Below are 18,261 nucleotides of genomic sequence, written 5' to 3' on the forward strand. Positions count from 1 at the left end.
CTATAAAATAACTCTTGTATAATAATCGAAAATTGAAATATTTTAAAAACAAATGTGCAATGCCTCGCTTATAAAATGTACCTGCGTTTTATCGAATTGCTCGCTTGGGAAAATTGTGTGGCAGAATCGTGTATGAAAATATTTACGCTTCGATCTACGATTCAAGAGTCTAATATTGAAAAATACCTTTGACTACTCATGAGAAAATAGTTGGCTTTTATTGAAATAAGTTTAAATCGAGAGTCTATAAATAATAAATGTTTTCCAACTAAATATATAATTTGTAAATTTGAAACGTTTTGTACAACATACAGAGCTTCAAACACAATTGCTTTTCATCAGAAAGTAACATGAAAGTTCAAGATGTTTTCTCTGAAATCAAATAATTGTATGTATTTATGTTTATACATAGATATAAAACATTCCCTAACAAAACATGTCATAATAACTAACGTAAATATACCGCGGGGCAGTGCATGACACGGGTTAAAGAAAGGGATCAGGTTAGTTGATACCACCTTTTGTTTCCGTAATAACTTGACTAACTTTGCGGTTGCGTGATGGGGTAACAAAGAATCCGCTATTTGTCTAGTAGGCATTAGTGTAGGAAAGTTTGTATGTTTCACACCCGCGCTAGGCGGCTGCTACGGATGTCGCCGCCCTAACTTTTTCTACAGCGGCTGCGGCCCGCAACTTTTATTTGAGATTTCCATAGGTTGCAACTGGTCAGCCTACGGGCGGCCACAATGTATTGTTTATAACACTATATATTTATTTGGTCAAAATGAGACTTACATGTAGATCCTGTGCAATATTAATAATTTATACTGAAGATAATATCAAAATATGCTCGCCGCTGTTAGATCGGAAAGAGAAGCAATAAAACGCGTGAGGCGTGTGCGGTCGGCTTCCGAATAAAAGGACGAGTGTATATAAAAAATCTAACGAGGATGTAGGACAGCCGGCTGCGTCAGCCGCTCTCGCGCCATTAATCTCAGCTTTATTATAAACACAGGAGCCAACTAAATCATAAACAAGTTTAATGTGGACCTACTTGGAGAGCCCTTTCATTCCAATGCTTTAAATAAAGTGTTCATTGAACTAACAGTTTACTCCGCAATCGATATGATAAAAACACTTCATTTTTACGAGTTCTTTGATACTTGACTATCATTATCTGAAAATATTTGTCTACAAATAATGAATTATGTTTCGAGCATGTTTGATATTATCTACCTGGCAACTATTGTGTCTGTCTCCATAAATTACTCAAATGTTTCCGCATGCAAAGAAACGTATTATGCTTACTCACAGAGTTGGACAGTGAAAAAATTGTATTGGGATTGGGACAACAATAAATAATGCGTGTCGGAAAATAATAACTCATTCTGCAACATGTGCTAACAATGGTCCACAGGGATCCCTATATTTTGTTTTGTTATCCCAAATGTTTTTTATACGATTTAAACTGAATCATACATTGTATTTGCCTACCTACTTACAGCAAATTTAAACAAAACATTACAAACAACGCAGTAGACACAATAAACGTTGTCGTGTTTTTCTCAAGGAATATGGCAACAGTCAGAACATCTTCTGCCAAAACTTATTATTACGGCTGTCTGCGAGGAAACATTATTTTATTTTCTTCTTATTAATATCCGAATAAATGTAACACGTTTTCCTTTCATAATATTCCTTTGATTATATAATTATTATTGTGTTTTCGCTATTCCATGGTTCACCCCAAGTGGTTAAATACGTTTTAATAACTATTAATACTGCCCTTAAATTACAGTTAGGTGGAGACCCGTAATAAATTAATTACTATCCGAAAGCAAATATTATGGTCTCGTTAATTTAATTTATTATACCTAACGAACGAAAACTGAGCAATACTGAAATGGAACGTATTTATCGACATAAAATAATTCGTACTATTATTGTCGAAGTTTTAATTGGTCAAGTTCGCGATCCGTCAGGTAGTGTGCAGCTGTTCTTAATAACTGTGCCGAAAGCTTTGCCAATTACGTCACAAGTCACGCCATATGCGGCGCGAATCAAAATGTGGAACAATATTCACTTGCCTGGAGATTGATGACGATTACCGCTACCGAATTTATTATTACCTATTCCACTCGGAGCTTCTTCTATTTGCTCCATAATACTTCTGCAGTGTTCACGGTAAGTACCCTATTTGGCCCTCATAATTATTCCGCTGGGCATTGTTAATTTAATAGTTGCCGCGCCGACGTGCTCGCAGCGTTTACAAATTTTGTTTTGATCAACATTCTTAGAGGATATTCGCCAGTAAAGTTGTTTTGTAATTAATCTTCACGACTCACCCGCTCGATCTTGCTGAACTAATGAAATTGTAATTAACGATATTACCTTTTCAATGCGCTTTTTCCATTTTATTGTGCGTGTACATGTATAAAATTAGAATTAGAAAATACTACTTAGTTCATTTATAAATAAGTGTTATTTTTAATTTATGTAAGTATCTGAAAATATAGCATAACCTACCTCTTTGTACTTGAAAATATCATTTCCAACGCTAATTAATTAATACTACTACATTGTTCATAATGTAAAACTATACATGGCTCATAATCAACCCTAAATTAAATTTAAATGATATTGGCAAAGTTCCACTATTCCAAGAAAATGACTAGGTATGGGTCCGTATAAATCCATTAAATATAATAATATTGCCTGTAAGGATTACGAAAGTTTTGCCGACACCCCCCGCGACCTAACATTGTTGAACAAAACGACATAAATCTAAGTTAAAAGTTAATTTTGTCAATCCGGATAATTCCTCAAGGTTTAATCAGACTAAGTTGGGTGTAATTAATGTTCAGTAAGGCCACACAATCTAGGAAAGCTTCGGCTTAGCCCGCTACGGAAATCGGAGTTAGCAGCGCGCTGGGCGGCGCTGGCGGGTCGTGCGCGCCGCCGCGCCGAGCGGGCCGCGCGCCAGTGCCATGGGGGCGAGCGACCGCACGAACGCGCCGCGCACCGCTCTGCTCCACAACCCCCTTATTCTAATTTACGTCACTTGTCTGTCAAAACTCAGTCGAACAAATAAGCCCACGGACCTAGTTAATTAGACGCGTCCCCAGATGGAAGTTTTCATAAAATTAATTCATAAACACTACGGACTATGAAGTGATTAAGTTAACCGCTTTTTTGTGCGAGTTTCAAGAACTGGAAAACTTTTTGAAGGACTTCGTGATACTGTTTCACTGGATGTTTGTAGGTATCAATGTGATGTCGTTAATTTTCTTGTAAAATACTGGCCATTACTGGCACTTCTATATCATTAGCCTTGCCTGCTGACAGTTAAAGTTATAAAAGAAATCAGTATTTTGAGGTCATAAAACTACGACTAAATCGTTATAGGTAAATAACATATAAAAATAAATAGGTTTTTAATAAAATAATAATGTATAAACAATGTAAACTATTACAGCAATATAATCATTTCCCAAAATGTATCTATTTGAGGATAATATTTTTTTTACATAAATAAATCAGTTATCGGTCAATTTACAATTAACAAACGGAATAGGACCGAAAAACGTAATTAGGAAGAACACGAGTTGAGGGTCAATTTTATTACGTCACCAAAGATAGGGACAGATGTAAGTTGAACGGATTCGTTCACTGAAACAATTGTGGCGTGATTAAAATGCAGAACAAAAGGCTCACCATTACGTGGTCGATTTCATTACGGAATTCGGCGGTGGGCCCTTCTGCCGAATCGCCGATACATCGACCTTTAGCCGCCGGCTCTTTTCCCTTTTCTCTACTAAATCACTGGCTATCTACATAAAGTAACGCAGAAAATACTGTTAAATTCATCCAATCTGAATCGTTGTTTAATGAATCGGTTAAACACATTTTGTTTAATTGCTTTTATACCCCAATCAATTTTATCGCCTCGTCTCCCTTATAACTAAATTCATTTAGCATTCAATATAATCGGAATGCTCTTATAGCATTTCAAAGAGGCCGGCTGCTCTGAAATAGCTTGACTAATTAAAAAGTAATTATATTTTTATAATTTTGGAGCCCAAATGCCCGGAATTATTTGGATGGAATGGCTTCATAATATTTGGTTACATTCTATGTTTAAACTTTTTAAATGAACTATGTATTACACCAAAGTAACCGTCGCTTTCCGTAGCAACGTAGAACCTAACAGTAAACTTTCTTAGTCCCCAGGCCGGCGAACAAATTTTTTTTTGATACATATACATTTAAGACTTTTTGAGTGCCTTCCTTACGATGAGTCCGACAAACTTTTCGAATGCGCAAATTTTGGTGCCGCTGCGTTTTTTAATGCTTGACTCCTGGAATTTTCGATATGACGTCACTATGACTCTTCGTACATACCTGTTTCATTTTTTGAGATTCGTTTAATAAAGTTAACTAGAAAATGGTGGTCAGCTTGTCCGATAAAGATCGTGCTGCGTTTGGAGTGTCCACCATCCTGAAAATGTCCATATGACGTCATTATGACTCTTCGTTTTCCTAAATAAAACAAGATCATAGTCTCTCTAGTATATAAAAAAGAGAGATTACATTTAAAAGAAATCAATACCTTTAGAATTTCAATAGCGAATTACCAATTTAAATCGAAAAGAGTTAAAAACAATTTCACATACGAAGAGTATTTTTCCTAGGCCATGTCATACTTTTTTAAATCATTTTTGTAACGTTAATTGCTTTACCTGTTTTGGAACGAAATATGGGTTGGCAAACATTGTGTGCATGAATTTTCAATTGGACATTTTTAGACGGTAAATAAATGACGACCGGTTGTATAGACTCAACGTGAACCCGTAATTGAATCGGTTTCTATTAAATTATGAAGGGTTAGTTAGGCAGTTTATTCCAGAGGGTATCAAACTTAACTGTTATGGTTGTTCATCTTTTCAAAAATATATACAGCCTGTATACTGAAAATAAAACACTCCCTTTTCTACTTGAAGCTCTCAAACTATTATCTTCCCTTCGAAAGCCCAGACCCCATCAGAGTGGAGAAAGGAGAAGATTTTAAACAACCCATAGAATGTTGTTATTTAAACATTTTGTCTCCGCCCACTCAGTATTATCCCTGAGCGGAGAAATTCTATTGGTTGTTTAAAAACTGCGCTACGCTCCGCTTCGGTGGAGTCTGGGCCTAATGTAATAGTAACAAAAAGCCAATACATTGGTGGTATATGCAATCGATAGCTCCATAGAGATTATATAGTACCTAGTACCTTGGATTAGAAACATCATCCACAAAGTCTCAGAAAAAAGTATGAATTTCAAATGGACTATCTTTTGAGGGACGAGGGGAGGAGGATTATTTATGGATTATCTCATTATTCTTATAGCGGTGTTATTGTTGAAGTTTTTATTTACGGTCATACTGAGTCACACTGGTTTGGCTGTCAAAGGTACAAAAATTAAACTTCTTCGGTCACAGTCATAATGATCTTGAAAAATTGCTTTGTTTTGGATTTATTGATTTTATGACAGTAAGTTGAAAAAAAAAACATATGAAATTAGTAACAGATATCTGCTGAATAGTAGCTGAATGTGGAATTAGGACTGAGAATAACTGGGATTGCTCACCACGAGCCATTTTCTAGCTAATCATACCTAATAATTTTAATCGAATTATTTTGGTTTTATATTAAAATTAAATACCAATATTTAATTAGTAGTACAATCAAAACTGATTGCGTCTGAGAGAAATATTGATTAATCTCAAAGAGGTCTGTACACCAGAGACCAATTTTACGTGGAGCGATCGGCTTTCTCAGCTTCAGCTTTATAGGGCATCAAACGTAGAAAGTCTATGCTAAATTGCTCAAAGTTATCCAGGCCTTATTACCCGTCACCTCTGTATGCCCCCACCTCGGAGGATTTCGAATGTCAAATAAAATAAATAAATTGCATAGCTTGCTATTTATTGTAACCACAGCGAAATTGAACTATGTTAAGTTTAAGTTTCAATATAAATTCAATGTTCCGTTAATTGTAAGCAAGTTTCGGCATTTCGCACAGTCCTTCACGAACTTGAAATTACAAATATAAAGTTGAGGCTCACCCACTGACTTATTGTGCAGGTGGATGGACTTAGCTGATTGTCAAAGTTTAACTTGTTCCAAGCACATTCAAGTAAAATAAGAAAAATGGGTTTTTCCTAATCTCGAAACTTTAGCGTGTAGAGTTGTCTTCGTCCAAAGTGCATTTAACTTTTGAGACAATATCTAAGAGGGAACTGTTAAGCCCAACATTTTGCACACGCTAAATGGCTTATTAGGTACTTACTGCTAAAAGTAGCTACTTACTAATTGCTTTTGCGTTCACAGTGGGTTTGGCTCGCGGTTATCGTCTTTGGTGCGAATGTTCAGATCGTTTCGTACACATGTCTCTGGTTCGATCGGCTGGGTCCCCGCGAAATGGATCTATTCCGTGACTTTGTTACATATCAGCCAGTCGGGGGTTACTAGGCGGAGTTTACGCTAATCTTTTGTATTTCCCCTATGGTGGTAAACCTATCAAAACTCATTTATGGGAACAAAGCTATTGGTTGTAAATGATAATGAAATACGCAATATATTAGTAGATATTCAGATTTTAAACTAGTCTTTAATATTTGAAGATGGGTAAGCTTAGATTATGTTTAATTATCATTGGTGATTAACGATCGATCAATGAAACTTCACTACGAAACTTCGAGTCTGTTAATTATCAATTAGTCTTCAGAAGTGTAGGTAATCGATATGGTGTTTTGATTAACCAACACACTGTTGTAGACATCAAGCTTTTTCGATTCGATTAGAAGTCGATTCTAAATTCACGCAGACACTAATTGTTTAGTCGATTATTGATCGTAGCGATAGTTTTACCTCGTAGTTTGAAGTCTGTCATACAGATACTATCTACGGAAATGCATTGTTTGTAGTGCATAAAAAACAAACAGTTTCACTTACAAAGGCGCACTACGTAAAATAGTTAAAACATAAGATGTAGACAAGTGCAGGTAACTTTTAGAGAGGTTTTCTACTTTTACGGTGAAGTTCCAAGAAGTAGGTAGATACATTACCGCAAAAAGCCTTTTAATGTCGATCGATTGTGCTGCTAGCTTCTGCAACAGTAGGATTCTTACTGTGATTTATGCTTTTAAATCATATGTTATGATAATGCCACTTCAACGAGAAAAACCTTTGTTATTATTTTTGCATTATGTTGCTGAGAATCTCTATGTTTTACCGCATACTGCTCAAGACATACTTATAATTTATTTATTTTTCTAACGACCAATAATATCCTGTAAGGCTACCTTTATTTAGATCTTCACTTGGAACTACAATCTGATGATTTTTTATTTATGTAATTTTTATCTCTCTTTCTTATCTTCTTATCATGTAGTGTTACGCTTTATGGCTTTATGCATGGCAGAAGATTAGCCAATTTGAAGCAGATTACCCAATGAAACAAAAAAAGATCATTAAAAAATGTATTATTAATGATCCCTTTGTTCTTTATAAAAAAGACTATTCTGCAAAAAAATTAAATCACGCACAACGCTGTTGACGAAGGATTTTAATTGGTGTTTATAAAATAAGCAGTTCAATGTGGGAAAATGGCTATTATACAAAGGCCGCTGGATTATATTATATTTTGCTTGTATTTGATTTGGTTGGGGTACGGAAAGCAATTATAAGAAAAAGTTTTTTGTTGTTTTTGGTAATTGAATTTGTCCTATGTCCACTGACAAATATTTTGGTAACGAGTTCCAGACGGATATCAACCACTAAGTTATTGTAGTTTTAAACTCATCATTATAGTTTGTCAGCCTTGTCAAAGTTGGTGGAATGAACTTAAACATGATTAATGAATTAATTGCAATGATGCTTCCAGAGTAAACGCTTTAGCTGAATGTATTTCGTATATTTTATCGTAATACAGAAGTAAATCTTGATACATATTGCAGCGAAAGCAAAACCTACAGAGCCTTAAGAGCTAAATAAAAACTTAGAATGTCACCAAACAAAAGGAAGGCTATCTTCAAAATTAAAGAGTTCGGAGAATAACAATTGAACTTTAAAAAATAGGTTCGATTTTCAAATTCTACCAAAAGACAGGTTGCATACTTTATGCTCAAAATGAAAGAGTTGAGCAAAATTAAGAAAAAGAAAGAGCCAACAATTCGATTTTCAAATAAAAACAAGACATGTTAGGCGATTATCACACTGCCCCGCATGATGCAGCGTAGTGCGTGGATGCGTTTTTTTCCGTTGTATGGAAATATCTCCGTTTGTATGGAAAACACGCATAGTCCAACACACTGAAAATGCATCCACGCGCGTTCATGCGGATCACGCACATACATGCGGAGAAACACGCACCCCCGCGCGTAGGTGCGGGGCGAGACGCAAGGTATGGCACACTGAATCCCGCAATGCCGCGCGTGATTTTGAATGGGCGTGACGTGTATATTTGAAAATGGAACTCGCTGTGCGTGAATTTACAAAACGCACCTACGCGCGTGAGTGCGTGAAAAACCCGCACGATGATGCAGATCTGCACTCCCGCAGGAACGCGCGTAGGTGCGTCGACACGCAAGATGCAGCGTGATGCGGGGCAGTGTGAAGATCACCTTAGTGACGTCATGTTGTTGTTGATATACAAAAATATTTTTTCACTTCATTCTGATCCAAATTGAGTGTACCTACTGATAATGTCTTATTATTTTTTCATTAACGGCAACAAAAATCAAAAGGGTATTGTAATTTTGCCCAAGAATCCCGATAAATTGTTGATTTTAGACAAAAACCTCTTCGAACAGGTAAAATAAAACCAGTCAAGTGGGGTTCGACCGCTGAGGGTTTCGTAATACGACGATTTACTATAATTTTAATAATAGAATTATTCTCTTTATTTTAGAAACTGGAAAACGAGAATTCTTTTAAAAATTCTTTAAGTTTTTCGCTTTATTTAGTCTAGAACAGCTGCGGGTTGGCCATTACGAAGATTTATTTGGTTATTACCTACCCACTGTTTCAACTACTCTCACGTGCGCATATCTACACAGACGAAAAGACGAACACTTCAAACAAAAAGGCAGCCTTCTAACGAAAAAAGTTAGGGTTTTCCGAAAAGTCTCGAAGTGGAGCGTAGATAGGTAGGTGTAGATACAGATGAACAAATAAAAACCTGAAATGCCGACCGCACATAGAATCGGAATCTCAGCCCTAAACCTTAGACTAGGTATACATAGAATCTGTGTATCTAAGCTTAGGTATATACTACGAGCGGGTAAAAGTAGCGCTTTTATTTGTTCTATTCTCAGCAGCCTACATAACCCTAGCGTTTTCTACAAACCTGATAATATAAATCCTGAAGGACCCACTTACCTGTTTTACAAATTACCCTTTCCAACGCAAACAAGGTTAATTATGATAACCATTTATTTTAATGAAGACGGCAAAGTAAAATATTAATTTTTAAAAGAATATTCGAACAAGGTTTCAACCCCTTCAGTCATTTCGAGTTGCTTCATTAAAAACGGACCGTTTCAGCCGACGACAGGAAAATTAAAAAGCATAAAATAAACGAGTAAGAGAGAAAGTATCATGTATTTACACGAACAAAATGCATTGGTGGCGCAATTCATGTGAAGCATGAAGAATAAACGTTGGCATATCATCTCGTTAGGAAATATGGGACACGGTGCGACGCGCTCCGCAAAATGTGTTCCATTGCTCTTTGTGTCGCCTTCTTTTGTTCAGTGATCTACCCGCCTACCCACATGCCCAGCAACGTGTCGCGTTGTTTTTCAATAACTCACTGCATACCACTGCTAATTAAAGGGTCGTTATAAGAGCCACTGACACTGCACTAAAGGATACTTGCAGAATTTTTCTAACATTCTCTATGGTGCTCTGAATTTTTAAACGGGAAGTGACCTGTTTTTTACGCAGAGCACACTTTGTATAACACATACCTACGTGAGCACTGAGAAGACCACACATGTTACAGTCATAATAATTCAAATGACATCCGCAGTGGAAACTACACATACTTTGTTGGAAAAAAGGTTACGTGATCATCGTCTATGAAAGCTTTTAAACTATCCTTTAAAAGTTAATTGCCTATATCGATTTCTTGTGGGAAACCAAGCTTTTAGATTCTTGCAATTTGTTACACGCCACATAACCAAAATATCGTAATAGCTTGTTTGAGCAGACACATTTTATCAGCTTGTATAACCTAAAATATTATCACAGCGTATCTCCACAAACCGCACTACTACAGTTAATTTAGCATAATTAACTTACTTAGTTATTGAATCCGCTAAAACGTATTACGTACGCGTATAACAGTATACCATTGATTTCCTACAGGGTGTGTGGAGTTACAAAGCTTTCAATTAGTGAAGGATTCTCTTTTCTCGCTATTTCTGTCGATTAATGAGACTTCGCGACTACAGTACTAATGTATTGTAACACGTTTGGTGTGAAGGTGCGGTTATTTACACTAAATAACCGCACCTTCACACCAAACACTTATTAAATTATTGTTGTGTGATTTCTTGACTTGATACAATAACAGTATAGTATGGATCACGTCATCTTAACAGTCTCATAAGGAGTTACTAGTTAAAGCTTTTAAAAATATAACCAGTTATTCCAGAGCTTAGCGCGTTCCACGTAACCATCTTGTAAGCCTTAAAACGTAGGTAAGTTAAGATATAAGCAAATGAATTAGTTACCTAATATCTAGGTAAACATACAAAAGGCTACCAAATTAACGCAGACGCCTACTGTCTCTTAACAAAACTCGTTCCTTGAATAAGGTTTTAAACTTCAACATGAAGAACTGTGTACATAAGCGAATCGGAGAACTCTTCATTTGAAAGTTTTAAACAATTAAAGTACTCGGTTATATTTAGCATTGTATAGATAAGAGAAGTAAAGAGAAAGAGAGTAAACTTTCACGAGAGCAAGTCGTGAACGAGATGTAGGTCTTACTTATATAGGTACGACGTTGTATTAAAATTAGGTCTTGGATCCTGAGGTAGGTATTAAGCTAGCTAATTTATAAGGTCTATGTCTACACCAGCTTTATTTAATGCCCATATTTATTATGGACCAAATCCGAAAAAGAAGTGCTTTACGTTGTTCTCACTTCATAATATTGTGCTTCTAGTCACTTCTAATTCTTGTAATCGTGGTTTACGGAGTTATCCTAGTGTTAGGTGAAAAGTCTTTTCGGGCACAGTTTTAAGAAATTAGAACAAAGAGTATACCCAATATTGAGTCCCTTGAAATATTTGAAACAACATGTAGTATGTATTAATCAAGCTTTATTCAATACAGTCATGCAAGAACCCTGTGATCGCACTCCAGCGTGTTCATTAACTTGTTTTTGTAAATATTTTACCAAACGCGGTTACTCACTTACAAAATTCGTCTTTGGAGTTTGATATTGAAAAGGGCAGGCCAAATTGAAGGATTAAATGTTCCGTCTGTGTCAATATGATAAGAGCTGTGAAAGGCTCGGCTCCCAACCCCGAATAAATGTAAAATTGAAACAGAGGACAAAGAACCAGCATCGAGATTGGTCAGAGGCAATCGGTGACAGCTGTGTTTCATGTCTCCTCTCCTTACTGATCCCTTACATCCCAGCTGTCGAAGCCCCCCTTTACACTTTCGAGTAAAACAAAATTGGGATCTAACGAAATAAATGTCATAACCATTTAATCAAACAAAAGGTACATAAAGCTCGTGTTATTAGTTTCAAATTGACGCTCTCAACAACAACAACATGAATTTAATTAATACTGTGAACAATTTTTGATTAATAAAACAAAAATATTTGCCTTTCTAAATTACCTTTGTTATTGCCAAAACAATATATTTTTATGTAACGAAAAAATAATCAAAACACTCGAGAACTTGTTACAAGTTTCAGGAGAAAAACTTGAATTGCGGACACAAGTTGTTCCGGCGCAATATTTGAGGCCGACACACAATGCGGTGTCGCATCTTAGTGAATGTGTCCATACGACATCTAATGATCTTTTAGAAACGGTTCGGAAATTAAAGTAAGCTTTTTTTGCAAAACCTCGTTACGGTCTATTATAGACGTAGGAAAATTAGAGACTTCATAAATCAGAATAAAACGAATAAGACTTTTTTCTCAGCATCGTTAATAAATTATAGTGAAGCTAAAATATTTGAATAGTCAATGAATCAGCAAAAATCCGTTTGCCAAAGAATATTACTATGTTTCAAAGATTCAAATCCAATCCAATCACGAAAAGGGAATTCGTAAAAGTTTACCAAAACGTTAATCTGTCTGGGGATCTGTTTTTATTTGTACGCAAATCAGGCTTCTAATATTACATTTGAAATCCTCATAATACGCTTAGAGTGAGCGCAGTTTGAGCGTGTTATGATAAAAGCTTCTTTTTTTCAGGTTCAATGGAAAGTGGGATTGACATAAAATGTGTGTGATTGTGCGTCGTAGGCTCGTGATCGCGTGATATTGTGCGAGCGAGTGACTGTACTGTGAACTGTGGTGCACTATAAACTAAGAAGGATTGTAGTGGTTAGTGAACTCCGGATACGGAACATCAGGTGTTATGGAGGTCGTACCATCAAGTGGAAGCCGCATCCTCGTGGCGTTCTTTGCTACCGTTTTCTGGGGAATGGGTGAGTAAAACATTATTAATATAACATTAGGTAAGCCTGTAGGCATTCCCTTGAGAGACTAGACGAGTAGACTAATGACGCTAATGTTTTTAGAATTACATATGTTTCATATTTTGCACAGATATACCCAAAGGTTGGAAAATGTAATGACAGTTGTATTCAATACCGTTAACCTCGTTTTATTAACTTTTTTTAACAAGTAACAAACAAACGGCATATGTACTACAAAAGTAAGTTTTTAGATCAAAATCAAAAAATCTTCAAATCTAAGATTTCAATATTCTGTACAAAATTTAACTTAGAATTATATTCCTCAAGTTTTCTAAGTAAATACTCACGTCTAATGGAGCACGGTAAAGACTTTCATCATGTACAGCCTGCCATATTACGTTAAGTTTCATCCACTCGGCATCTTGTAATATGTGGCTTATTTCGAGTGAGCTAGTCTGAAGTGGATGTTAGGCAACATGATCCTTTAGACACTAAACTCATACGGCTCAAGTTCAGGAGGTCAGTATCATGAAAACAAAATACCTTTGCTCAAGGAGAAAGTTCTCAGTACAAAATGGAAACTTCGATAGGCTTCATAACAAATATCATGTAACCAACCATATGTACGAGTATAATTTACAAGAATGTAATTATGTATTGAACACGCATTTCTATTCGTGTACGCAGTTGATTAGGTGTTAATCTAGCTCCGGTTTCAGTTAAATTCAATTATCTTTAAGTGCTTTTGAATAAGATATCAATTATTACTCTAAGCCGAGTCGGTACTTAATTATATTGATACATCCTGCCTACAATACACATAGTATTAGATATATGTATCTGAAAATTATAGCATATAATAACTAACGAAAATATAACATTATAGAAAAGGGTCTCACGTAAAAGGCGAACGCCTGAATGTCTATAAAAGTGATTGCAATATTTAAGCACGTGAAAAATAAAGAGCCAGGATCAAAGGTGGATTGATATTACTTCATAATAAAAATGCTTTATCATGATAGCAATTTCCAATTTACGAGTAAGTATCTGAAATAAAAAGGGAACACCTCCAAAATTCAAGAACTTTATTTTGTTTGTAATATTCGATATTATTTGCTCAAATCAATGAATTAGAAAAAGCGCCTTGAAGAATTTCCTTTAAGAATGTTCAAGAAAAATATTTGCTTACTGAGAAACCGTAGGTTCACTTACGTTAGATTGCTATTGTAATTTTTGTGGTAACGATATAGCCATCGACCTTCGCTCTGTTTATGTTAAAAATAAAGTAACTACATGTGTTTGAAGGGTTTTTAGGCTTCTAAACCTCTTGTATATTTAATATTAAAACAGGTACAGAGACTTTTAATAAAATATAAAGCGAACCTTTTAGAAGTTGGTAGGTGGTTTCGAAAGATAATATTTTCTTAACCTTTATTAAGTAAAATAAAATGTAGATATGTGTGTTTATACGCAGATTAGTATTTCTAGCTAATCAAAACACAATATGTACTGATTACTCAAACAGAATCCCAAAATAATATTATAAACTTAGGTATTCATATTTTTTTTGCCAGGTAACCAAAATATATTTAGGAGAGAGAAAGCTCTAAAATATGTTGGTACAGGTTTAATACCGCTGGCTCTGTAAGCTCCTTTTTACGTGTCCTTTTGCCGGATTTTACCTCGAAGATTAATTCTACCAATATCGGTCAAGAAAGATAATCAGGACAATATCCACCACAACCTTTATTTAATACTAGCTTCTGCCCGCGACTTCGTACGCGGATCCTGTCCCTTATGCCAGCGACTACGGGGTCAGCAAAATCAAAGATCTTAATCGTCTGATATTGAATTTTAAGAGCCCGTTGACTTGAAAACAACGGAATACGCATTAGAAACGTTACATATATTTTATTTTTGTACTTCAACAGCAAAAGCACAGCAGACTAAACAAAACGCTGAGAACTGAACCGCAATAGACGCGACCATAGGGATAAAAGTAGTGATTCTAATTAGTCCGCATTTAAGTTGTGTGTGGCAAAAATATTACACGTATTATTACGTAAAAAACATTAAATAGATAACAAAGTCGTGGTGACTTAGTGGAAGTCGTGGTGGTTTATAGGGCAGAGAACGTCTTTGATTCCAGGTCTGGCAAGTACCTGCCAATGCAACTTTTCTAAGTTCGTATGTACTTTCTACGTATATTTTGGATACCAATGACCGTTATTTGGAAGGCATGTTAAACTGTAGGTTCCGGCTGTCATTGAACATTCTTGGCAGTCGTTATGGGTAGTCAGACCAGTAAGTCTGACCAGTTTTACCAAGGGGTGTTGGGTTGAGCGGGTAACCGGGTTGTGGAGGTCAGATAGGCAGTCGCTCCTTGTAAAACACTGGTACTCAGTTGCATCGTGACTGGAAGTCGACTCTAACATAATTGGGATAAAGGCTCTTGAGATAATAACGACAATAATAATGAGCTATAAGCACCGCAGGACATCTGAGGCTGATGACGGGGAGTAGCTACCCCGCGGGGCTATATATACTGAGTTCTCCAGGGAGAGTATACTGCCCCCATCTCCGGCCGGTCGGAGTGAACCATGACGGGGGTAGGTCTCAAGCCTCTGGCTTGGCTTAGCCGTCCAGAGTGGAGTCGCTAGAGCAGGGTTAGTAGCCCTGCTCGCAGGATGCCTCGTGGTAAGTGACCCACAGGGAGCGCGTAATCTGCATTTAAAATCCGCCGAGGTATTCTCACACTTCAGCCGCTCATGTCCCTGTTGCCCTCTTGTTGCTATTCAGTGACTGATCTGTACAGTAAGTGAGCTGGCGAAGTCTCCACCTGCAATTTTTACATGTATCTAATACATTGTCATCGGCAGGTGCCATAGTTCCCGTAGTTTCCCCATTCCTAGTCCATTAGCATCCCATCACAATAGCCCAAGTAGTTTTCATCCACAGTTAGCAATGGTATAGCACAGAACCGGGGATTGTCTTTTTTTAACGACGTCCACCGGGGATTGTCCTTGAGTTCATATTTCTATAGTGTATAAAGGGATAATCGTCGGTTTTGTGTCACCATACCTATTTCATAACATTCGTTTCTATACATTTCAAGTGTAGTATTGCTCTTGAAGTTCCACATCAGGTGTTCCAGATCTTCGATGTATATACGTCAATAGAGAGTGCTTATTAGATTGAACCACTTTTGCAAAAACGTCATATCTTTATATGCTATAGTATAGCTGGGCTCCTGGGGTTCCACATCAGGTGTTTTACATCTTCAATTTTTATAAGTCAACAGAGAGTGCTTATCAGATTGAACAACTTTTGCTAAAACGTCACACCTCTATATGCTATAGTCTAGCTGGGCCCCTGGAGTTCCACATCAGATGTTTTAGATCTTCAATTTGTATAAGTCAATAGAAAGTGCTTATCAAGTTGAACAACTTTTGCTAAAACGTCATACCTGTATATGGTACAGAGAAGCTGGGCTCTTGGGGTTCCACATCAGGTGTTCCAGATCTTAAAATTTATTATCTCAGCTGAAAATGCTCATCACATGAAACAATTTTTGCTATGGCACCATTTTGGTATCTCTTATAGTTTTGTTGGTCTGTTGGTGTTCTGCATCAGGTCTTTAAGTTTTGAAGATAAATTATAGCCTATATGTTGACCAGGCTTAATACTGATACAACAAAGAAAAAATCATTGAAATCCGTCCAGTAGTTCCGAAGATTAGCGTGTACAAACAAACAGACATACAGACATACAGACATACAGACAGAATTTTTTTTTTGGATTTGTGCTCCATTACTGTTTCTAAACCCCACCCAATTAATATTTTTTTAATATATTCAATGTACAGACACAGTTTTTTTACAGATTTATTATATGTATATAGATTCAAGATATTACCTACTTAACTTAAGAAACATTATTTTAAAATTATTGGCAGATTTGTAGATCGTTTACCAAAAGTTAGTAAGTCGGCTAAGTATGGGAAAGTAATAAAACCGATTAAGAACAACGAACATATTATAGATATAAAAGTTTTGTATGTAATGTGACAATACTCGTTATATATTGGAAATTTCCAGAAGTTTACCAGTGATCATATAATTCGATACCTGTGGAGAAAACCAATCAAATTGGATCACTTACGAGAATGTTATGTCTTAGCCTAAAATCTATCCTAATCTAAATAGGTATTATATTCATTCCGAATATAAAATAACATAAACAGCGTTGTTGCTAGGCAACACGTTGTATGTTTGTTTATTACTATACTTACTAATTAATCATTACTGTATAAGACATGAGCTAAAATGATACTACATAAGTGGGTGTATTGGTGTTGCCTCAAATACATTGATTTTTTGTTTCTGTGTCCTTTAAAGCTATATTAGGTGTTATTTAATTGGAATAACATGTTTGTATTTTAAAGCAATCTAGATTATTCAATCATACATCTAGATTGCTTTAGATTAAGCTAGAGAGCGTTGGATTAGAAAGGATGCGTTAGGCGGTGCTGAGGAATGATTTCCGAAAATTGGACATGGACATGGACCGAGGTCCAGCAGGTGAATTACTTATGTATATTACATAAAGGCTCTTTATATATTAGTACTAGCTGGTCTATACTAATACATAAAGAGGAAAGATCTGTTTTATATGAATAGGATGCATACTGTAATTATTTTTTTGTTACATTGATAAGACTCATAAATAGGTGTCCTTTTCAATCACTCCATTTACAGATTTTCCCAACTCTTCATAAACAAATGGAAACTTTAATTCCACTTCGAAATTAATTTTCACTTTGTTCAATTTAAAATCGATGAAAGTCCCAAGTTTGGGGTACTATTTGAAAGCCTTTGAGCACTAGGTAAGTTATTATCAAGATTAGTTATATAGTCCAAAGCCTTTGTCTAGATTTACTTTTAAGCGTAGCGAGTAAGCCTTTTCAATAATTTGACAAATAATTTTAATTAACATTGTAGACAACAATTTAAAATTGTAAATGACAGTTACCGTAATTGTTTAGTTGAGTTAAGAATATAAATGTAGGTATTAACTCAAAATAGGGATTGTTCGAGAAAATGTGTACGAAAATAATTCTATAGATACGCAATTTCCCGACCGATTGTGGTCCGCTTTTGCTCGGTAATAAGACATCTAGATATTTTTAGTCCCTTCCGAATCGATAGATTATTTTGTTACTTACGTAAAATGTTCATATTACCGTCACTCGTGTGACTCCAATTGGGAGGAGGGGTCGGTAGCCGCCATTCGCAACTGATTGTGTTAGGTTTGGAAAAGGTACAACTGAGATAGCGTGTCACCATTAAGGATACATTTTCAATTGCTAACCCTTTCTACTATAATGGTAATTGCTTTACTTGTTAACCAAAAACTGGTATGGTTAACAAAATACACGTGTATATAATCGTTTAAAACAATCCCAGCATTCCTGGATATGTAAGTGGTTCAGGTAATTTTCCGAAGATTGATTATAAAATTATGATGATACAGTGTGTTGGAA

General features: G+C 35.9%; 1 protein-coding gene across 2 annotated transcripts in view; it reads left to right on the plus strand.

The window, feature by feature from the left end:
- The first annotated feature begins 2,989 nt into the window (after positions 1–2,989).
- Positions 2,990–18,261, plus strand: part of LOC124630383 — a 45,982-nt gene continuing 30,710 nt past the window's right edge. The window contains exons 1-2 of one of the 2 annotated variants that reach the window (XM_047164264.1): positions 2,990–3,262; positions 12,493–12,728. In XM_047164264.1, the coding sequence (XP_047020220.1) occupies positions 12,659–12,728 (70 nt within the window). In that variant the 5' untranslated portion in view covers positions 2,990–3,262; positions 12,493–12,658. The remainder of the gene's footprint in view (positions 3,263–12,492; positions 12,729–18,261) is intronic. The other variant, XM_047164263.1, reaches the window with a different exon arrangement.

This window comes from Helicoverpa zea, chromosome 5, assembly GCF_022581195.2.
Source record: "Helicoverpa zea isolate HzStark_Cry1AcR chromosome 5, ilHelZeax1.1, whole genome shotgun sequence".
Taxonomy (NCBI): Eukaryota; Metazoa; Arthropoda; class Insecta; order Lepidoptera; family Noctuidae; genus Helicoverpa; species Helicoverpa zea.